Source organism: Colletes gigas, unplaced genomic scaffold, assembly GCF_013123115.1.
Source record: "Colletes gigas isolate AHSC1104 unplaced genomic scaffold, ASM1312311v1 Colletes_gigas_Sc00010, whole genome shotgun sequence".
NCBI classification, from domain to species: Eukaryota; Metazoa; Arthropoda; class Insecta; order Hymenoptera; family Colletidae; genus Colletes; species Colletes gigas.
Genome location: NW_025106639.1, coordinates 7,579,926 through 7,603,135, shown reverse-complemented (window position 1 = coordinate 7,603,135; position 23,210 = coordinate 7,579,926). Strand labels below are relative to the sequence as shown.

Here is a 23,210-nt window from a genome sequence, read left to right as displayed (position 1 = left end):
CGAGTGATTCCGTGGTCGTGCTCGACCAGACGTTGCTACGATTAAATCCGGAATACTGCGTGTGCAATTATTATTTCGATGCTGCGGTGGACGTCGCGAAATATTAACGTTTATGGCGACGGATACACCTCGATCCGTCATTCGTCGAATTCAACGCGTTCTGCAACTTTGGGTACACAGAGGACCATTTTATAATAATTTCCAAGGGGCATCGACTGTTTTTATTTTTATTTTTATTTTTAGGTGTCTTTCGTTCGGTGACAGTGGATCAAAGTCGGTGATTTGTTAAACGCTGCGAACGAACCGGGTTTATTAGGTGAAATCGGCGGAACGTACGTGAATCGGAGCCGGCGCGGCGTAAAATTAGATTCGCCTCTGCGGCCAGTTCTTTTCTCAAACGGCGGTCAAAAGTTTCGAACGTCGTATATAAAACTGTCGCTAAAGTCGTTTGCGACTCCGATCGACTAAAAATTCGATTGCTGCCCGAACATGACAAGTTGCTGCTGCTTGGAGCACTAATCCTAAATCCTGGCGATTTATCAAATATTAATATTTTTATCGAATTTACACGCGAAGAGAATCGTTGAATTCGCCAAACCAAGCAAGACGTTCCACGAATGTTTTACGAATATTAGTAATAATAACGGGGGAGATATCCGTACTGGACGAGATTGGCGTCAATATCTGCCCCATCAAAATAGTGATTGTTCTCGAACGTATGGTCGAGCGTTGTCATTTGCAATTTTTTCATTCCGCTTCGTTAACGCGCATTGTGCTTTCGCTATTGCTCGGTACGCTCCTTGTTATTATGAGGATGGGATTTGCGCAATCAACGGCAAACATTCCACGAAAATCCACGACGAAAATAACTTTGTCACGGTGAAATGTTGATTTCGTTTCGTTCGATTCGCGTCGTCGCGTCCTCGACGGCCGACGGCGATGATCGAAATAATTTCTCCGATAATCGACGCACGAACAAGAGGACACTGATTTCGATCGCGGATGAAATTACACCAAGTTAATTACATCGAGGGCGGCGGGCCGGGTGTTTTAATTAAAAAAGTATTATATCGGTAAATAGTGCGATGTATAGCGAGGGCCGCGGGGAATCCCAATAAATCACGTTCGTTTCTTCGACGGGACGCGCGACAGTTCGAAAGTGGAAAGTCAAATTTCATTAATTTTAAACCACCCCTCGTCGTCGCGCGCTTATCGATATTAAAACCAAAATAATTAAAGATTATTGTTTCGCGGCGTTGCGTCTTGTTCCGATAAAGAAAAAGGTCACGCGATCGAACGCTTTGCCTTTGCAAGGGCTTTCGGGGCTATAATTTGCCTTTATGTGCTTTCCGGGGGAGGAGCCTCGAAATGGCGGAAGCGAAGGCAGAAGAGGGAAAAGGAAACGCGTAATCGCGATGGAAAATATTAGGTTGCAGGGTAACTGCGCCAAGATGCAGCGTGGAAACCCTTTAAAACGGAATTAAAGAAAGTGCAGGCTACGTTTGACCGAAAAATCCATTAAACCATTTTTCCTATGATATTAATCTGTATTAAATTGTACAGGTAACACCGGGAGCCATTAGGATAGTAGACATAATACCAGGAGTCATTAGGAGAGTACAGGTAAGTTTCGTAACTTTATAATACGATATGCTTCGACGGGAAATATAATATCGATGCAAGTTATCGTTGGTCGTGATTTGTTTAAAGGAAATTATTAATCAATAAGGGTACAATATTAAAATAAATAGAGAGTCTGAGCATTTCTCTGTCACATTTTCTGAGATTTCTAAAAATTGTACCTTGAAATTCAGGGTTGGTAAATATTAGCGATGCAGTTTACAGCCGTGGGAGCGTCTTTTCGATCGAAAACAGCCCGCGCTGCTCCGTGCACCGTCTTTATGGGGTTTCGCGGTGTGTTATGAGTGGAACGGCACTCTAGACGGATAAAAGATGAGTTCGTTTTGGGTAGCTAATTTACCAGAAGCTCTTGGTTGCCGGATATAGCGCGCAGACGCTCTCGAAAGAAGAAGGTATTACACGTAAGACGTGTACATGACAGCAAAGGTACAACGGGATGACTGGGTCTACAAAGAACCATATTCTCCGTGAAGCTTTCAGCAGAATGGAGAAAGCCGCTCAATACGGAAAAGAAGTTCATCAGGAAGAAAAAGTTACGACGCTTCTACGGGCTTATCTATTTTTTAATATCTAAACATTCCTTGGAACTTACTTTCGGATAAATAGTCGATATATACTGGGCGATATATTGGGTTAGATTTCAAATTTAATAATAGATCGATCGTTCGTCTCGAAGATAACATTCCGAAGGTAGAATTCGGTTTGCAACAACATTTTCCGACTTCTTCTTACGGGAAGAACTTTCTCAAATATCGAGTTGGTTTTAGAGAGACATTTATTTTATACGAGCGTAAAGTTTCAAACGAGTCGATCCGTTCGGTTCTGAGATACTACGCGAACGAGCTTGAAAAACACTATTCCGGGGGAAAAAGCAGAAAGGCTGGTTCCAAGTCCTACAACGTCTTAGACTAAATTCTTTGAAAATCGCCCTTCCCTTTACAGTTTCCATTATACTGGGTTTTAATTAATTTTAATGATCAAAATCGGTTCGAACGAGCTATCGTAGACGGTACTGCTGTTCGTTGTTTCCAAAGGAACTATACGAACTTCCTTGTTTAGCAGCTTTGTCGAAAACAGCGCCCGCGCTCGCTAATAACTCTACTTGGCAACCGATTTCCCGGATATTGATTACATTAACATTTGAGCCGGGTTTATGTTAATTTGACCGGAGCTACGGTTACTTGGAAAAGCGCTTAAACGGGCTACGAGCCCGCAGGAACCGAACACCATCCGATATTGTTTAAATATTTCTGTATCGGCGCTGTATCTGCATTACTAATTTTCCCTTCCGTTCGAACGCGCGATAAACAAAGCAATATTTTTGCTAGCCGGCGTACAACAAACCCGTTTCAAACGGTATATTTTTAATAACGACAGAATGCATTTGGGATCCCGGGGTCGGCAAAATAGTTTTGTTTTCCCGATCGCGGACGAGTATCGTTTGCAAGAGGGGGGAGGGCAGGGGAAAGAAAGGGACGAAAATTGATTGGTATTTCGAAACAGAAAATGCTTTTCATCGGCTTGGAAACAATGAATACCGCAGACCACTCGATCCCGTCGTTCTCGTTAGGTTTTCATTTTACCAATTGCTTCTTTTGATCTCGACGGGTCAACCGGTTAAGAAAGCAAACGCGACGCTCGGCGGCGAAACAAAGGGCTGTGTACCGCGGGCAAAGTGCGTTTCGAAACTGGGAAAAGCCGGAAAGCCGCGCAAAGGAAGCGACGGGTGCCTTTCGTGGTTTGCGTGAAACGTACACCTATATACGCGTACATATTGGTTCCCCGCGGTGGTTGTTCCAGGCTCTCGATCCCTCGTCGCGGACATATTTGCCCCGTTGACAATAAAGCGAGAGATCGTATAGATCAGAGTTATAGCGGGGGCGCCGGATCGAGCAACTTTTGGTAATTTACTTCCACGCCAGATGGAGAAAGGGGTTCCCGTAGCTTACGAGTGCCCCGGGGGAAGTTTTCTCCTTTATTACAGTTACGCTAGCAGTTACCCGTTACCATCCAGCGCAACGTGTCTACTGCACGGAGGTGGAAAGATCAGCTCTGGTAGGAATTGCCGGTCGTACGGCGAATGCACCCCACCGTGGAACACCTAATTTAAAAAGGTTATCGAAAACACGGTGGTCTGTCTTTTTAAACGATTTAAAAAATACGTCGAAAACTCTGGCCAAAAGAGAGGGACGGTTCTGTAGAAACGCCTCGTCATCGATCTTGGTCGCGATTCTAGATCGCGCGAACAGTTTAACGGGTCTGGGCAACGAGCTCCACCCGAACGTCGCGTTGTTCTTTGTCCCAGAAACGCTACGTCGACATACATAATGCAGGAAGGAAGTTTGGAGAATTTACGGGAGTCGGAGTGGCGTTCGTCATCGTTGGCGAGATCTCGTAAAGCCCGCGTTACCGGTGGACCGTGGCTCGGTGCTGGAACAGCCGCGGGTCAGAACAATGATCGTAGGTGGCCGCAAAATCCCGTTGATCTCCAAGGGCCAGCCTTTAGAACGGACGCTTGCAGCCGCGCAGGGACGTTTTCCAATATCCAATAAAGGCGAAACCATCGACTTCGCTCGACGAATGTTTCGCTTGGATACGATTTAAAGCGGCGTAGCTTGCAGAAACACGAATACAGCCGCGAATGTTCGTCTCTCCGGTTATGCCTCGAGGTCCAGAGGTATCTTCCTCTTCGTTAACGTTTCCGGAGCTATTTTGAAAACGCTCTGGGCAGAAATTCGAATAAGGTTACAGAAATAAGCGACGGCACCGGAAGACCGACCCGAGCAAACTCCGTTGTACGGAGCGATGTTTCGCGCAAAGCTGAATCGAAAACATAGAAAGTTCCTCTGAAACGATTTTTAACGTTCGAAACATAACGGAGAAGCGTGTAGAAAGTGTTGATTAAATATTCTATACAGGGTGGGATAGAGGATGATTCTACAATGTAAAAATAAGTAGAAAGAGGCCTCGAAATGGTCTTTGAAGAGTCATCGGGCACGCGTGGAATAGAGTGCGATTGGGACTCCGGCGCTAGTAGAAAAAGAGATTAATGGCCAGACGCGACAGCCAAATCGTATTGAATTTCACTTGATCCAGACAAATTTTCGCGTTCAATTACCCCGAAAACGAGCGAAAACATGTTTTTCATTCCACTTGGCTTATTTTTACACGTAGAATCGCGCCCCATCCTGTACATTAAACGTCGATTATGTCATACAGTAAAGTGTTTATTATTTTACCATCGATTTGGTTTTAAAAACGCTCTGAATTTCGAGAACGGTGTATTTAGCTTTGATCTCGATCGCAGAGTCCTGTATCTTTTCTCTCGGGAAGATGATCTTTGCTGTGCCCCTAGGCGGGGGGTAGATCACGTATGAATAGAAATTTAGGGCGCTTTCCTAAATTCTAAGATGACTACACGACCTGCTGCGTGGGATTTGTGTGAACCTTGCACGTTGCAGTCCTCCATAAATTCTGCCCTTTCGTCCTGTGCGGGCTTACGACGCGTCAAGTGCCATTGAGAGGGCCACGGCTAGACAGTCTCTCCCGAGAAACAGTAAAACTGATATTTCCCCCATGTCTGCCGGGAAACGCGTATAAATTAAAGGGCGAACGATAATCAGAAAAGTGGCGTCGTCGGAAATATTACTCGAAATTGAAATAAATTCTAGGGTTTATCTCTCTCTCTCTTTGTTTATTTTCCATTTAATATTCGGTCAATAATTGCTTTACCCGGTGGCGTGGATGCATTCGTTCGTACACGGATGCTCGTCCATTCCCGCGGAGTCTTTAATTTTCCCGTGTCAAGTCGGAATTCTGTTGCACTATGCAACGTGACCGAGAAAGGGAGACAAACTCCAGCGTCGAATGTTAAAAGGAAAGGGAGAGGGTGAGGTCCGACAAGTTTGCTTCGACAGCCAGACAGAAGAGTGTTCGAACGTGGATGGAACTGTAAGAGGATTCCACCGTGCCTGTATCCTTTACATTTACATTCCATTCGTCACGCATTGGTGTATTTGTAAAGGACTGCCCGACGCCGACTGCTTCTACGATTAGTCATTTTTTTTATCGTCTGTTTCTTGATTCGCTAAAAACCTGACTACGATACTGTTGATCGAAAGTATTATTTTGCATACAGGATAGCTGGAGACTTATACACAGTATCTATTAGCTCTGAAATATTTTGAAAACTCGCGCGTGGAAACTCCTGTTTGCAACGTCCACAATTTCTTCCCAATGGTCGAGGCTGTTTTTCCAAAAAACGAGTACGAAGCTGAAGTTTTCCCGAAAAAAATAAAATCGCGTATAACAGAATCCCCGTTGGTTAAAACCGTGTATTGGCAGGGTCAGGTGTATACAGAGGACGAGGGGCAAAGTGGTACGACCGGGCGGCGATTTTACATGCAAAAACAAGTCGAAAAAAAGAGAGCAATATTTTTCTCGCTCGAAATTTCGTTCCGGGAGATAATTGAATTTGGAAATTTGTCGGACACGCGCGCGATTGAATACCATTTCCCCGCCGCGGCTGACCATTAATCACTCTTTCTACTTGCGCGAACGTCCCCCGGCAGATCCCCGAAAAAAATATAATTCCATTCCCACGTTCGCGCCTGTAAATTTTTCTTAAATACAATTTCCCGTATTCCGGGACGGGGATTACCCCGGTACGCCCGCGGCGAATTCGATAATAAATATGATGGATGAATTGCACGTGTACTCTTCGAAATCTCAATTAGCGACAGCGGGCAGCTTCGACGCTTCCCAATATTTTCCGTCGTCCCAAAGAATTTCCAATAAGGCCAAGTATGGACATATTGTATCGAGGAGGAACCGTAATGTCTTTGCAACCGAAACGAAACCACTGGATGAAGATGGACGGACGGGACGTTGGATAGCGGATGTTGTTCTTTCGTTTATCCGAGTTTAGGGAAATTTTATTAAAACTCCGGACTAGGCTGACAAGTCGATCTAAAATTTGCTATTCGAGAAAGTATTTTGACAGCTCTGTTACTAATCACGATTTTTCCGAATGGGGGAATTTCCTCGTGGAAACAGGTCACGTGGACGAGGAGGTACGGATTACCCGGTATTTGAACGGAGGTTGGTTAGAATTCACTGGTTTCACTTTGGTTTGAATTTCTGGTTTGTCCCCTACGGTGCTTCCAATCGAATTGGAGGAGAATGAGGCAGAAGCGGATACGATCTTGGACGGTCGCCGTGACTCGAAACGCTACGACTTTCGATGAAGCTCATTGTTCACTTACCAGATCTATCGTCCATTTTCTGCGTAATCGCTACTTTCCATTCGCAATTTACATTAATTCCGAAAAGAATATCGGTACATATATTTCTCGTATTAACCCCTTAACGCTCATATTTTTCGGGTTAACCAAGAATGATCAGTTTTCTTTATTGGATTTGTTTCTAAAACTGCGGTTTTTGTTAATTACAATGTTGTATCCAACGTATAATTTGAAGGAAAACAAGTATTATCAACCCTTAAACCATTAGACTAAACAAATATCGTTTCTCGAAGCAGTCAGACTCGGGCATGAACGTTAAGGGGTTAAGATCTTTTCTGCCTGAATTTCCGTCCATCCAAAGAAAGGACGCTCTATTAGCGATCGATGAAACAGTCGTTTCGATTGAAATCGTAGGAGACGATCGAAGAAATTTGACTGATTGGGGAAACGGTGGTCCTGGACGAGAAGAAGGGAAAAAAATTGTTTCCAACAATGGTCGGGATTTTCCCCGAGCAGATGCTTTCCGTTCCGGTCTTCTATTTACAAAATTGTTCCCGCGAGTGGAAACGATCGCCGGGCTCGCTCGACGAGGCGGGCTTCGAACTCTTTTCTATCGAATTTCTATCGAACGGTAGGACGTCCGCGCGGAGTTACGTGACACGTATCGAACATCGTTGCTCCCGATGTACCGCGAGACATCGATCCGGTGTAAACACACTGTCCGCCGATATAGAATCACCATTGTGCTCTTTTCCTCTGTCACCTCTGACGCTTTTACGCGCGCTCGTTCCCATTAGTCCAGAGAAACTCTCCTGTCTCCGCGTTTCGTCCACGATCTCTCCGTGAAGCGCTTTTAATTTGTTCGTACCTCGGTTAACCCTCGAAAGCTCGACCCACGGACTCCGATGCACCATCCACGTTCCTTACTTTTCGCGAAAAATCACGGTAACGTCTTTCTTTTTTATTCTCCTTCCCCGATACCCCCTAGAAAAAAGGAGATTCTTAGCTCCGTTTAGTTCGTAATATTTTTCGAGATCGGTAGACGATGCAAGAAATTTATATATTTCAAAGCATCGAATCGACGAGGAAAACTGAATTCACGTGTGCGATTTGCACATCGGAATTACTCATGAATTATTTATAAATTTTCGATGTTGGTAAGATTTCGACGCAAATGCTCGTAGACATCAATCACGCCTACGATGTTCGCGTTAAAAGCAGGAGAATTGCTAACAGTGTCCCAAATATGCTGCACTTTCTCTAATTGTACGATTCTTCTGGTCCGACGAGGCTTGAGAGCAAAGGGTTTTATATAGGTCCCAAAACGAGGGGTAGGGAGGGAGACGCGCCAAGGATTTCCATGCAAGAAGATATTTAGGCGCGTTTGTTACGTGCCGGTTGCATCCCGTGAGAACCGACTCCTTGCATTCCGTGGGGGGTAGATTAGAGTAATGGTTTTTTAAGCGTTTCCTCCGCGAGCGCGAGCTTGAAACTGTTCGAGGAACCGAAAAATTATTCACCGTTCGTAACAGTGTACAGAGCGAGTCTACCAACCAAACTATAACTCTGTTTCAATGGAAGGCAGAAAAAAAAAAAAGGAACAAAAAAAAATATAGCGGTACATTTAGCGCAGCGCGGTGCAATTTTTCCCAGAGACGCATCGATGCAGTTACTTTTTCTGACGTTACAAAACCGTTTGAACGGTGCAATATTAAAACGCGAAATGGGATATCAATAATGAATTACATCATATATTATGAAATCAGTCTTGAATCACTGTTTAATTCATAACTGGGAAAATATCCATACCTGGCTTTAGCTTTCCCGTCATAAGCCGATGTGCGTTGGAATATAGGGCAATAGCTTGCTTCGATCCTATTTGGAAAACACAAAGTCGCTTTTCGTTCAGAAAAATTCTCCGAGCGTCTCTAACATTAGAATATCATAAAAATGATATCGGTATATGTAAGTAAACGAATCCGTTCGAGAAAAAAGTTTCTTTAATCGGCCACGTAAGAAACGGCAAATGCTTTCCCGGCCACCTAATATATTTCGCGTTACTGCCCCATAAATTTCATTTAATTGCCCGTTATTGACTCTTTTTTTGCCAGATGCCGCGGGAGTGGGCTTTCGAGCAGTTTCAGGTCGGATTCAGGTTAGCTTTAATGAAACTTTTTAACAAGCTTAGCTCTCCAGCGTTAAACACTTGGCGCGTTGTTCGATGAAGAAATCGTCGCACGTACGTACCCGCGGAACGACCAGCAATTTTCCAAAAAGCATCGGGACTTCTTGCGCTTGTTTTTTTTTCCCCCCCTTCCGCTGTAACAAACTGTGCAAACCGAGCGTATCGCGAAAGTTCTTGCGCCGTGGATAGAAATGGTCGAGCCAGTTCGCCACCGAGTTCATAACGATTTCGTTTTGGCGGCGTTACAAGCGTTATCGACGAGATATTTCCGTGTACATCGTACGGTCTCCGTGCCTTATCAATCGATTCGCGAGACTAATTACCAGCCAATTAAGCGATCCGCGGCGTCCACGGAATTTCCGTAATAGGAACGATTACACCGGCTCTCGAGCGTTCCCCGCGATGAAACAACCACCGAACTTTGACTTCGCGGGGGCCAATCGTGGCCCGTGATTGGCTCGTCGACTTCAACGGCAGACAGTGAAACGCTTGTCAGTCGACGAGGTTCCACTCGAAGGATTCCCTCGAAGCTGCGCCACGCGAGCACCATGAATGAACTTTTGCTAGTTGAATGTTCCGCTCGATGATGGCCTGTTCGCGACTTACGATGTAATACCTGACTTTATAAACGTCTGTCTATTGATTTACGTTTCGAACAAGAATTTCTTTTAAAACGGTACAGATAACTGTTCGATACAAAGAGTCAGTTCAATGAAGTATTCCTTCGGTTGGTGCAAGTCCATGAATAAAAATACATCAGGATCGAACCACTTTAAAAATGAGGTAAAGGTCTGTATAAAGGGAAGTAATTCGTTTGAGATCTATTACTTCAATGTAAAATGCGGTGGCGATTTTTTAGTCGCTTCAGCTCCTTGAGTATTTAGTCATTTTTGAGAGGCCCTATATAATAATTAATAACTCCGTAAGAAGGGATTGAACTTCGTGTCTGTGGCGCGCTCGAGCAATGCTTCGAGAGTACCTGCCTTTGCGGCAGTACCCTTTATAGGTATCAGTTCCACCAACTCTTCGATAATGTCTAAAGTTGAGCTACTTCGGGAACATACACCGCAAGCTGAGAGGTATCTTTTGTACCTGTACTGCTTCTTTCATCGAGCACTATTGAAAAGAACCGGAAATATTGATGGTAGCCTTTTACACAATTTTTCACGTGCACCGACGTTTCCTCCGCTCGACGCAATTATCTATTCAATTTCGTATTTTTGTCGCGTTCTTGTTATCAGTATCAAGTTGCACGATAGATCCGTTTCTACTAGACATTTCCACGGGGTAATAATTCAGAACATTTGGTCTTGGAACCAAGCACGTACCGCAGATTCGTCCAGTAAGTAGTAAGTAGTAATGGTCCGCGTTTGGTCAGACACTCGAGCCAGTCGCTTTGTACGATTGAAATTAGCTTCCCGGAGGTTGAAACTAATTTTTCAAAAATGCATAGTTTTGTCATTTCCAACGAAGATATAGTAATAATAGATGATATAAATGTCGATGGAATCTTTTATTCGGCAGAAGGGACGGTATACACGTGAGACGAGGTGCGGACAAACACAGGACGGGACAAGTGGGACGCATCTGTTCCGGAAGTAGATTCGTGTCGACGAACGGCTCATCACCTGTACCGTTTCGGCCTGGCCAGAAATTTCAGCCGACGGGAGCATTTGGCCTTTAACGCTTTCGGGGAGACCGTGAAAGCATCTTCTCTGACGTCGGTCTCTATCCCCGCTGGTCGTTCCAAAGGCTTCGCCAAGAGTATCGTCCTCGGGGAAGCTACGAAATTAAACACCCATGCATCCTGTCGCTTTAATGCCCGCCCCTTAAGGGGGACAAATGGTTCGAAAGAGAATTAATTCGCGGACCGGCAGTGGAAAAACGACCGTTTTGGATACCCCGGGACTCGGGTAATTGGCTAACGCAAAGAGTTAAGTCCGTAAACTTATCTCGCGGAGGCACCGCTGGCCTGCTAATGAGGAAATTTCGAACGGAATTTACATTTCCCGCGCGTCTGGGATCCGATCGAGAAATCCTCACTTATACGTACAGAATGGTCCATCGATTTCGCTGGAAACTACCCCAATTTTTTCATCCCCTATAATACTTAACAAGTCATTCTGTTAAACATTTTGGAAAGCTTCTCTTTTTAATCCAGACACGAAACGAGAATGGAAGTTTGTTTCGTATCGTCGAAATATCTTAAGAAAGTCAAAGTCCACGGTAATTAGCAGCGGGATCGGTCAATTATTTCTGGCGCGGTGCGGATTAATTACGGGGCCGCTGTGGTCGGTGAAACGACCGGTTCTCGTTCGTCCGCTTAATCGTGAAAAGCATCGTTTTAATTGCTGGTCGGCGTTTCACGGTTCGCGGGGCCCCACGAAACCGAAATCGAAAAGAAATTAAATCAATTCTGGAACTTTTCTTCGACTTTTGGCGAGCGTCGAACTTGCTCCCCCGAACGAGCGAATTTTTTTCACTCGTCTGTTTTCCTGTTGTAAGTTTCCTAAGCCCGCGCGATACCGGCGGTTCGAAAATCCGGCCCCGTAAACCGCAAATTTGGTAACTGGGTTGCGTCTGAATTAGGCTTGGTTTAGGTCGGGATTAGGGACGGGGGGAACTTGCGACTTTGTTACGTCGTTCGACACGGTATTTCATCGTATTCGATCAATTATCTATCCACGTTCGCGGTAGACTTTTGGACGATGTTCCCATTTTACGAAACTCCGAAACGAGTTTCGCGAGCGGGAGATAACGCATACGACTGTCTAGACTTCATCAATCCCCCGAATCCCCGCATTTATTTCGCCGTGGAACCGTCGCGGAAAAAGACGGGCCATCCTTTCTCGACGTTCTCGGTTGCAAAAAAATTCTCGATGACTCGGGATACCAGGTATACAGGAGACTCTGACGCACTGCGCGGAAGAACTCGGTAATCAGTTCCTTAATCAACGTAGCTATCGATGTCTGCGAGGAGGGACACCTCGACGAAGAACCGGAACGCGAAACTGCTGTTACGAAAGGAAAGTAGATCGATCACCGAAAGAGATAAAACAAACGAAACAGAGCGGCGCGCACAGGTGAAGACGGAAAAACTCTTGCTTTTCTTCCCGCTGTGTACCGTCGACCGCATCACCGGGATCCCCGGGAAACAAAACGTTAAAACAGTCTTCGCCGGGCGAACGAAAATTGGACAACTTCTCGTACAACCGCTGTAATCCACGAAGTACCTATCTCGCGCGAAAAAATATCGGTGGGACTGGAAAGGGTGCGAACAGTCGCGCCAAATTGGGCTACGTACGCTTAACCGTGGCGGAGCGGTTAATTAGTACACGCCACGATACATACTGTTTGATAAAATAACAGCAACGGTTTGAACTCGAGCAAATTTTCCGTTCAGCCACCCCTGGGGAAACATTTTAATGGGAGAAATCATTTTTCTAGAATGATTTGACATTTTTTAATCTTGTCGACAAATTTGTTCACCTGTTCGAATTTTTTTCTGGAAAGTGAGCAGGATTTCGAGGGTATGTCTATTCACCAAAAATGATCGTAATTGACCCCTGGAACCGAAAATAATTTTTTTAGAACGATTCGAAACTTTTCAATTTCGACGAATTTCAGGGGAATTTTCGTTAATGGTCAGACATTGTAGTTTCGGTAAAGAATTTTTTCCTCGTAAGTGCGTGGGATTTCGGGGGTATGTCTATTCACCAAAAATGATTGTAATTGACTCTTACAACCGAAAATAATTTTTTCGTGAATGATTTGAAATTTTTTAATAACTTTTTAACGAAGCCTCGATCGACAAATTGATATTCTCGATTTTCGTCTTATTTTGGTCTCTAAAATCTCCCATGAAGATTCTTTCCCATGGGTGGCCGAACACCCTGTGTATAAATTCAGTTTTCTCGAATACGAAACCTCCCGCGCGTTTCGAGCCACGGAATCCACCCGACCCGATTGCACCGTGAATTATGACTCGCTTTGGGCGCTGTAACGATAACGGTCGGTGAAAATAGCGCGTCGGTGGAAACGAATTAGCGCACGGCGAAATGATCGTCGTACCTATGGCCTTTAAAGCGGCCTGACTGACTGCGCCCGGGATCCGTGGCGGTACGATCTCCGGCAGAGTCTTTGGATACGCAATTTCCGCCATGCGACTGGTGATGATGTACGTGAGAGCGCTTTCGGGGACCGTGAAGGGATCCCTGACGTCCGGTAACTCTCTGATCAACGGCGTCGCCAACTCTTCGATCCTCCGCATGTTCACCGGCCTCCATTTCCTTCTTCTGCCCTGCAATTCACCGGCCCGTGTATCGATCACCGTCGTCGAAACGGTACCATTGTTACCGCGTCTTTTTCTATTCCGTCCCTACATGACGGAGCGCGGGTACGAGCACCGCGAGGAACGCTCGTTTTTCTCGTTCCCCTTTCACGACCCCGTTACGTTTCATCGACGTTCGCCGGCGAATCCGGATCGAACGCGGTTGATACCGCGTCGGAGGATCCCGTCAGCGTCGATCGAGAATCAACGGGGGCTTCCGTTTTCGCCTGGCCAGACCGGCCGGGCTAATAACTTAGAGACCCGCCCTTTTGTTTCTTTCTCTCGCCTATTCCGACTTTCGCCCATCAGGGTTGCATTTCGAGGACGCGGAACGAAAGAGACGCGTGCAGAATGAACCGCCATCTTCGTTAGTTTTCAGCAAATTTTTTAATACAAGCTCTCGCCATTTTGCCAATTTTTCTTCACCCGTTACGTAACGCGAATACGTGAGTTAGTACGTACGGGAAAGGTTGGTTTGGGCGGCACTTTGGGGGCAGCGAGTTTTTCCAAGAAGGCCACGTGTTGATCCCACTCTTCCGGTTTCACGGCTCTGCGTAGCCTGGCCATTATTTTGTTCCTGCAACGAGACCGCGTCACGCGATGGAGAATTAAACGGGGGGGTACGAAAATCGTGATCGAGACGTAACGTAATCGGTATAGCTTTCGATTAATTCGTTTCGACGAATGGACAGTTCCCGGGAGCAACGGGTAAACGAAAGAAGAGGGTACAAAGCGTACGGCGTAGGAAAGGGGGGGGGTGAAGGCGGCATGCGCTCCCGCTTGTTTGGCGAATTTCGAGACACCCTTGGGCACTATTAATAATTACATCTAGGGTACTCGTGTCTGCTAACTGTTCGCGAGTTGCATACAAAGTTCAACAGTAACGTTGGGTACCTATGAAAGTCGGCATGGAGAGTGGAAAGTCAATAGTCCGTTCTCGCTGAATGGCGCAAAATCGACGGGAAAGACGAATATTTGCGTTCCTGTGATAATTTTAAGCAGTATAATAAACCTGGTCGCTTTATTGGGTTTCGTAATACCCCGATCGATTCGTTGCGCGTCGATGCAGCTTCGTTATCGCTCGTGCAAAACGATCGATGGCGTACGCCATTTTAAATGGAATCTCTTTTAATTAGAAACTCACGACGATCGATGTAAATTAAAAATATTTTCCAGTCAACGGGTAGTATCTGTAGAAATAGTTGCAACGAGTTAATTTCTGGCACGAAGTCAGGAAATTCGCCGTCCCTGGCACACACGGAGCGTGAAACGCAGCGAATCACGATGCGAGCAGACAAACGCGTCCCGGTCTCGCGTTCGTCGTCTAAAAGAAAGACACCGTCGCTTCGCGATATCCAAATCCGACTTTACCAGATCGCATTTGCGAGCGCGAACCGTTCGAAAGACAATCCGATTACGTTCGTTCCCCGCGAGCCATTTTCCCGATTCCCATCGAAAGATCGACTTCTTTCCATCTGCCTCCTGCTCCTGTTTCTCCTCTCTGGAGAGGGGGCCAAAGAACCTCACGAGACTCCAACTCGTTTAATAATAGGTTGTAAGCTTTTCACGTTCAATCCCCTATTTCGTCTACGCTAAAGATGTTGATCCTTCTGAACAAAATTAAACTGCGTGGTCACTGATAAACACCAGCAGAGAGATCCATCCTAGACGCTGTACTTGGAAATTATTAATATCGTAATCCAAGGAGGGAACAAAGTATTTTGAAAGAATTGGTCTTTGGAACTTACTTCTTCCTCATTTCCCGCTGCTGTCTGGCGTTGCAAAAATATCGGTACTTCCGGTACCGGGAGTTCTGCACCTTCCACAGTAGCTCTGCTATGTTGGCCCTCGTTTGGAACCTCATGTTCGCCAGCAGCTGTCTGATCGAGGAACGTGCAATTCGTTAATCGTCGCTGGCGTTTAGTTCGACACCGAAAGAAAATCACCTCTTTTTTGGCAGAGCCAAGTCGACGATGCGTTTGCTGCTCTTGGCCTCGAGTGTTTTCGGGTGGATCCGCGGGTACGGCGGCGGTGCCAGTCTAGGAAGAAGCGAAACTAAGTTCCTTGGTGCAACGAACCTATTTGCTCGAAACGGTGAAACGATAGAGGGCGAGCGCGTAATTACTTACGCAGGATCGTATTTCTTGTTAAGGTGTTTCGGCCTCGCCATGACTTTGATTCGCTTCGAGGCGCGTGCTCGAAGGGCTGCGCGTCTGATGCCGAAAGGATTCGCCTGAAAATTAATATAGAAAATTAGAGAAATTGCACGCTTTTCCGCCAGACGATCTTGTAAGATATCGTTCCTCGCTGTCCTCGAACTTCAACCCTTTGCCAGACCTGCAAAAGTAGTTTGTAGTACTCGTTCTAGAAACACGGGGGAGTTATTTAGCCTTTTTACAAACGCCAGTCATTGTTAACCGTATTAATTCGTTTCGCGAACAATTGGAAATGCTTAATTGTTATTCGTTGCTCCGAGGCGATAAAGTAATGTTTTTTACTGCTACGCGTTTCACGGAGACGCGAAACTCTTGCGCGCAATCGCGACGATATAGACGGAATATTTTACGGTAAATTACTGTCACGCGCCCTGTTTCGATAAAGAAATTAAATTGGAGAGCCGGTAATAACTGCGTGGAAATTTGTTCGCCGTTAAAAAGGATTTAACGCGAACGGATTTCGAGGGGAAATTTTGGGTATACAACTATAAAAATAATTGTGTTTTTTTTCCCCTTATTTTCGTTGTTCGATCGGAATAATTTCTCGATGTTTGGTTCCGCCGCTGATGCTTGCATTTTTGTCCGGTGTAATCAATTTATTGGAAGACGAAGTGCAACGAGACAAATAATGAGAGAGCGCAATCGGATACCAATTATTTGGCGAAAAAATGTAATATCGAAGCATCGATAGTGCACGCGAAAGGAAATGGATTAATAAAGAGACTCGGCACGAGGGCTGGTTGCGTTAGATTTTAATCCCGGATCCCGGCACAACGGAATCAGGGCTTCAAAAAGTGTGAAAAGGTTCGTATTTTGCTTTGCGCGGCCGATCTTCCGCCAGGGGCAAAAATTGTATTCCGCGTTCTACGTCCACCCGCGCAAAAACCTAGTCGTTAAAAACGATTGTTCGACCGTAGTTTGTTTCACTGTTAATCCCAAAACCAAAACGGTATCGTGTATTTTAAATATAAATAAATAAACGTAAACTTTGGGGTGCATTCCACGTTAAAGGGTTGAAATATTACGCTAGGACCGCTCACCAGAAGGTTCAAATTCATTCTTTGGACCCTCCTCCAATTAGGCTGCGCCAGCAGAGTAATGTATTGCTTGTGGGACAAATGCGCCATGGCGTATTTGATCCTTTCCGCCAGCTTGTGCCCCATTTTTTCCACCGATTATTCCCCGTTATCAATTTCCTCGGGCACACGCGCCCTGGCCTCGATCCTGATTTTCTTCCCGCCCCTTTCGGATCCTTGCACTCCCAAACCTTTATTTATCCAGACGCTCGACTTCCAGCGGCGCGTTGCAGGTTGTTTAATTAAATTCACGTTTAATTAATTCGACGATCCGGGGTCCGATGGCGCGCTCGTTTAAAAACGACGAAGAAGAGGATAGGGCGGGAAGTTGAGAAATTGGGCCAACGACGTAATTTACCAGCGCGAAGCTTTCTTCTGCGTCTAACCCTTAATTTGGACGGCGATGCTGACCGTGGAACGCGTTCGAAATGGACTGACGGTGTTGCGAGACGCGAAACAAACGAACGCCGAAACCGATTATGGCTACGTTCACGCGAGCCCTATGAATCTCCTTTAACACGGAGGCTGTCGATTCCCCGATGCAGAGCTTTTCAGTATAGTGGACTGTAATAATGTAGGAACGCAGTTTCTCGAGACACGGGACCCCCTGACCCTATTCCGTGCCATTAATTTAGACTTTGTACGTAAACGATTCTCACCCTATTATAAAATCGAAATTAACAGCCGGCGTGTTCTCTTCGCCTGTAAATTTCACCGCTATTTTTGCGCCCGCGGTGCAATTTCGCGGAGTTCGGACAGGCCGGATCGACAAAGGAGGCAACGGCGGCGGTATTGTGCGACGAATCGCGTTCCCAGGCGAGAATTACCGCGGCGCGAAAATTATTTCGACCGATCCGCGGGACCGTGCAGCAGGGTGGCGGCAGGATAGGGAATTTTCAATTAATAGCAGGTACGGATACGCGGGATAAATACGGTATTCCCCAGGCGCGTGGCGCTCGGCTATTATTCCATGCCCAGAATCCAGCTTTATTTGTAGTGTCTGTGTCGCTGCAACGATCGCGGGGACGCGACAAAAACCCCGAACAAAATATGTACAATATCGAGCCGCGTGCGCGACAATTGCTCTCGGAACCTTTTGTCTCCTCTCGACGTTCCCGATGGTTAATGCAATTTTTTTTTTGTCCACCGTTGGGGGGAGAAAAAGCAGAGGCGAAGCCGTCGACCGCAAGAAAGGCGTAATTTCCGTGGACGATTCGGACTTTCGGTATCACAGACGAAATCTCTTCCAATGAAGATCTCTTGAGGGACATCCGGCCGGTTTTATTCGTTTTAATCCATCCGTCTACGAACATGGCCCACTCGCCAGATCCTCTCTGGTTGTCTCCTTTTTCGTCTCTTACTTTCTCCATTCCTCCAGCTACCGTGGCCTGCTATTCGCCACCCTTTTCCGCTATTGCTTTCCCCTTTCTACCTTCTATCCACCATCGCGCTTCCGTACTTCGTCAACCCCGCATGGGAAATCTCAAATACGAGTCTGTTTACCTGGCACTTGAAATCCCAGTGGATATCGATGATAAGGTTTTACTCCGGCTTCACCCCCCCCCCCCTGCTCTTCATCAACCCCCCTCCACGACCCCCCGACGACGTCTGATAACCGCACCTTACGAATTTAATGGCTACGCGATACACGCGATAAAGTTGGAAATACGTAGATCATGTTCGGCGGTGAGTTATGGTCGGAAACGCGTCGGAATTTCCACGACAGAAATCACCATTGGCCTTGCAACACCTTGGAAACCGAATTAACGCTCTGCAATATTAATCGTCGATACGGATTCGAAAATATTCTACCACCGAACGAAAGGGGGATGAAATTAGAAATATCGAACGAACGATTTGAAATTTCAGTAAAAAATTGTCGAGTATATTTTCCACGGTTCGGCATTTTTCTGTGTCTACAATACGAATACCGGTTGCTTGCAAGACTCGCTGAAATATGAGCCGCGAAAGAAATATCGCCCGATGGCGGAGCAAAAACCTACCCTCCGCGTCACCAGAAACATCAATCTCGAACGAATTCTTATTTAACGCGTGTCTCTGGGCGATCGTTTCGATGCTGGGATAAATAGAAAAATTTTAGTTAACGAATATTTCGCTTTGTTTGTCATCCGTTGGGTCTTCCTCGTTGCGGAGTTAGCAGTGTTTCCTGTTTGATTTAAATCGGACCACGGGCCAAATTAAACCATTTAGCGGGCCGTATGTAGCGCGTTTCGGCTCTAGACTATACTCGGTCAATCAGGCTATAAATCTGTTCCAAGCGAAGACAGAAAAAAAAATCTCCCTCTTTTTTTACCGAGCGAAATTGCTATAGAATTCTCTTCTACTTTCGCTGACACGATTGTTAGACTCGCCTGGTACGTACAACGTGAATTAAAATTGAATATTTCGAATATTCCAATAAAGTTGTCGGACAACACAGCCACGGTTGCAGAAAATTGTCAAAAGCAAAAGATTTAATTAAAATTTCTATTTTTCCGCAATATTATCCGACGCATCGAGGGGAAAATAAACGCAAAAGCAAAATTGCGACTTTATTGAATATCGATCGACGCATATCAAGAGGGGTTCCGTGGGAAACGTGAAAAATTTTTAAAAATTATCACCCGTTATCGAGCAAATTTATACCTGGCAATTAATTGAATACTCGAGCTATTAATTAAGATTAATTTTTTCGATATCCTTTGATTTATAACCGCGCCCGTTTGAGGCGCAGAAAAAAAAATGTTAAATGTTACGGACCGTTCAATTTTCCATTTAATTTTAACAGATACGTCTATCTTCGGGGAGGGGGCGGGTTTTTTAATCAGAGATTCAAAGGGATGCACAGACCGCGCCGGTGTAAGCAGAATTCGCGGTCCGCTTGTCCTAATCTATCTCTGAAAATGTTCTCGCATAAATAACCCGGTCGTACCTCTTCGCTCGTCGAAGGCGCGGAGGGAAATAAGTGGCGGTTTCCTGCGGGCGAGAAACGTCGGCCAAAGTCTCGAATATTTCTTCGTACTCGACACTCGCCCTCGACTCTACGCTACGACGTAATTTTTAATATCCGCCGACCGCGCCCGCGCATACGTTTCTATTATCTTGCTCGATAATTTACACGAGCGTTCCCCCCGCCCGTACGAATTCGAGATGGAAAATGTTGAAAGCGAGAGACGTGGCAACGAGTTCTCGAGTTACGGGAATTCATAGATACACGGTTGTGCCCTTACGTCTATCCATTCCAGCGGTGTTTAGCTTTCTAGACGTACTGTTTGGAAACGTCCATATAAATAAAACAAATTGCTGGTGGCTGGTGGATGTATTTCCGCGTATAATTGTGTCCATTTACGTTTCGACCATCTCTTGTGGCTCCCTTCAAATATTCCGCTACGGTATATTTACGTGTACCTGGCTATTTCATCTTCCGAGAATTTCGAACTCGTAGTGTATCAAACGAAAGCTGTGGAGTAATAAATATTTCTTACGGATCCGTTAATTTCCGCGTATAATACGAATATCCGTGATATAAAGAACCGACGAAAGTCTCGCGTTTCGAACCGTTACGCGCTACATCGCGTTTTAAAGTTGCCCAGGGAAAATATGCGCAAACTTACGAAATTACTTCATATATAAAATAAGGTTTTCCGTTCTCCAGTTGGTTTTCATAAGGTTAGCGGGGTAGAGGGGGCTCTGAAAGTAACAGAGTTAGGTTATAACACTGTTTGCAGTTTCCAAATTTCTCAACTTGTGTCGTTAGGTAGTGCCGTTAGGAAAATTACGGAGCGTGGTTCCCTCGAAGAAAAGTAATTTGCCAGTGTGAATTTGCTGGTCTGATAAAATTGCGCTTTCGTGCAGTTCGTAAAGCGTAAGTGTTCATCGGGGCTAGTAACTTTTATTGTTCATCGTCGACTTTGATATCAAGGGGGGGGGGAAAAAAGAAAGCTCTCGATGTACGCTTTGCGGGGCACATCCCGTGTATACATGGAGATTTTCATATTTTCATGCGACGTGGATTAAAAATTCAAAAATGCCACGCCGCCTTTGATCGCGTTTCAAGGCGATTTCTCGAGGAGTTAAATGAGACACCATAAACCGTCGGTGCTCCCTATATTACGAAGTATTTAATATGCAACCGGAGAGCCAGCTAATTTTCGGTCGACGGGTTATCGTTGCTTTGACACGGTAAATTTCGGAGACCGGACTTGCGAGTACTGCATCCGGTTCTTGCTCGTACGCGGAACGCGTGTAACGATATTTAATCCCTGGTCTCGACGTATCGAGCTTCCGCTAACAACCTGCTGGCTGCTTTTACACGCGTTCCAATGAACTTTCGTGCATCGTGCCTCTCTTTCGCCTTTTTTCCCCCTGCATTTCCGCAGCAGTCGGGCGAGCGCAAATGAGGCTCAAACATTCTACCCTGATTACGATAACAAGGTAAAACGATGATAACGCGACCTACCGATGTCGAAGAGTTAACTAGTAGCTGTCATCGGACCCCAGCTACTCGCAAATAACGAACAATGGCCGTTTGAAAGAAGAATAAAGATCTGTATGCATCGGAGCAGTGCTTTTTAAATTATACGCCGCGAGCCTCGGGCGGGGTTGCTTTAAAATTCTTTGGGGGCCGCAAAAAATGGAATTGGAAATCATAAAATACGAGTTTTATTACTTACAAATACGCGTTGGAAATTAACGGTGAGGCATCTTTGTTTCAAATCATAAAAATATTTAATAATGTTACTAAAATTGGAAAATTACCAACGACGGATATTTACGAGTTTTCGAGCAATTCAGCAAAATTTTACCTCGAAAAGCTTAAGTCGCTGCGAAAGTTACGGGCCGGAGAGAGGAACGGATTCGTTCGAGCTTCATTTTCTCGAAACAACCAAAACGATCTTGCAGTTTTTTTTTTTTCCCCGGGTATGCCGTTTGTAATGGCTGCCTGGATATAGCTCCGCGCCCGGTAGTATTTGAAAACCTTGAATGTTTTATTCTCTCGTAACAGGCTGAATGGATTTCAAAGTCTCGCGAATTTCCAGGATCTCGACAAGTCTTGAGAGCCTCGAAACGTTGAAATTTCTTAAGAGCCTCGAACTTCATAGAAGCGCGTAAAGATATTCCGAGTCGGCATAAAATTACAGCAATAGCAATCCTTTCGCTGCTCGAACGAGTTTTAAAATTTTCAGAAAACTTGAGAACTCGGTGCACAGTTCAGAAAGTAGCTCCCGCGGGACGAAAGAGCAACGGACAAACACTGTGAGATTTTCGAACGTTTCGTTCCAAGACCGTACGATTCTCCAAAAATGTACAACGATATTCGTTGATATCAGATTCACAGAGAATGGATTTCTATCGTACGCTCGAGCATTAAGTAGAAGCAGTGATTAATGGTCAGACGCCGCGGCAGGCAAATCGTATTCGATCGCGCTCGCGCCCGACAGATTTTCCAATTCAATTATCTCGAAAACGGAGCATTATACGAGCAAATTTCATTCCACCGTTTCGACTTACTTTCCGCGCGGAGTTCCTCCTTTGTTCGGTTTGCGCCACTCGTCTCGACGCCCACTGTATATTTTACGTTTTGAAAAGAGTGCAAAATTAGTTCTCGGGGGGCAGCGTATCGCGGAGTAGGTCAATCTATGTCTGTCATCGACCACTACAGAGACTGTTTAATTTAACAAAGACGGACACTTTCGTCTATATTTACACGCATACTGGACGCTTATTATTAGTTCTCCGTTTCCTTTCGCCTCGATCAAAATATCTCTTTCGCGAACGTAGCTTAAGAATGCTCGATCCATTGATGGTAGGAGGAATATGAACCGGAGAACGTGACAGACATTAATGCTCGCCTCCACCCCCGCGATTTTCTTTCGTTCGACAGCGTCAATCCTCTCTCTTCGAATCGATCGATCTTAAGTGGTCATGCGTTTCGCTCGTTCACTACGGGCTACTTGATAATTCGACGCAGGGCGTGCTCCGGTTCTCTCTTTAGCTTCCCACGCGAAATTTTAGCGCAAGTAGAAATTCTCCTCGTCGAGTGCGCGCGAGTGAAGTCGCCATTATTGAAAAATATTCGAAAATGCTCGTTCCATTCTCCGCGTCCTCGACGAAACCTAAATAAATTCGACTGTCAATTGTCACAGGAATTAATAATAGACGGGTTATCGACGCACAGAGAGATATCGGATTAATTTTCTTCCGTAATTGTGTTATTCAAAGTATTCGTTCCTGCATCGACGCGATATCAATTCGTAAAATAGTCCATTGTACCGGGAACGAATAACAATTTTTGATATTTGCAATATACTTTGTCAATTATTTTCGTGACACTTAAAATTGCGGGGGGAGACGCGATTGTTAATAGCTGCGGTTTGTGTTCGCGGTGACGTTGAATGGAAGCATTGATAGATCGAGGGAATAATTCTTTGCGCGTTAAAAAGGAAACGGGAAACCAGCGGGGAAAACAGTTTCGTCGACAAGACGTTGGCCGGTGGAAGACGGTAACTTTTGCCGCGT

At 45.4% G+C, this 23,210-nt stretch overlaps 1 protein-coding gene across 1 annotated transcript; it reads right to left on the bottom strand.

Annotated features, from left to right (window-relative positions):
* Positions 1–10,693: 10,693 nt before the first annotated feature.
* Positions 10,694–16,778, bottom strand: LOC122397919. The gene is made up of 7 exons (XM_043397417.1): positions 16,656–16,778; positions 15,529–15,632; positions 15,346–15,438; positions 15,148–15,279; positions 13,862–13,976; positions 13,141–13,369; positions 10,694–10,851 (listed from the first exon to the last, which is right to left on the bottom strand). Exons 1-7 carry the CDS (start codon positions 16,776–16,778, stop codon positions 10,694–10,696), a joined length of 954 nt encoding a protein of 317 aa, XP_043253352.1.
* Between the last annotated feature and the right edge of the window lie 6,432 nt (positions 16,779–23,210).

Excerpts from the sequence above, each read along its gene's own strand:
- LOC122397919 (XM_043397417.1), bottom strand. The coding sequence starts at position 16,778 with ATGGGGCACAAGCTGGCGGAAAGGATCAAATACGCCATGGCGCATTTG. Across the intron at positions 15,280-15,345 it reads TTGGCTCTGCCAAAAAAGAG|ACAGCTGCTGGCGAACATGA; the intron begins GTGATTTTCTTT and ends TTCCTCGATCAG. Across the intron at positions 13,370-13,861 it reads CGCCCAAACCAACCTTTCCC|GGCAGAAGAAGGAAATGGAG; the intron begins GTACGTACTAAC and ends GGTGAATTGCAG.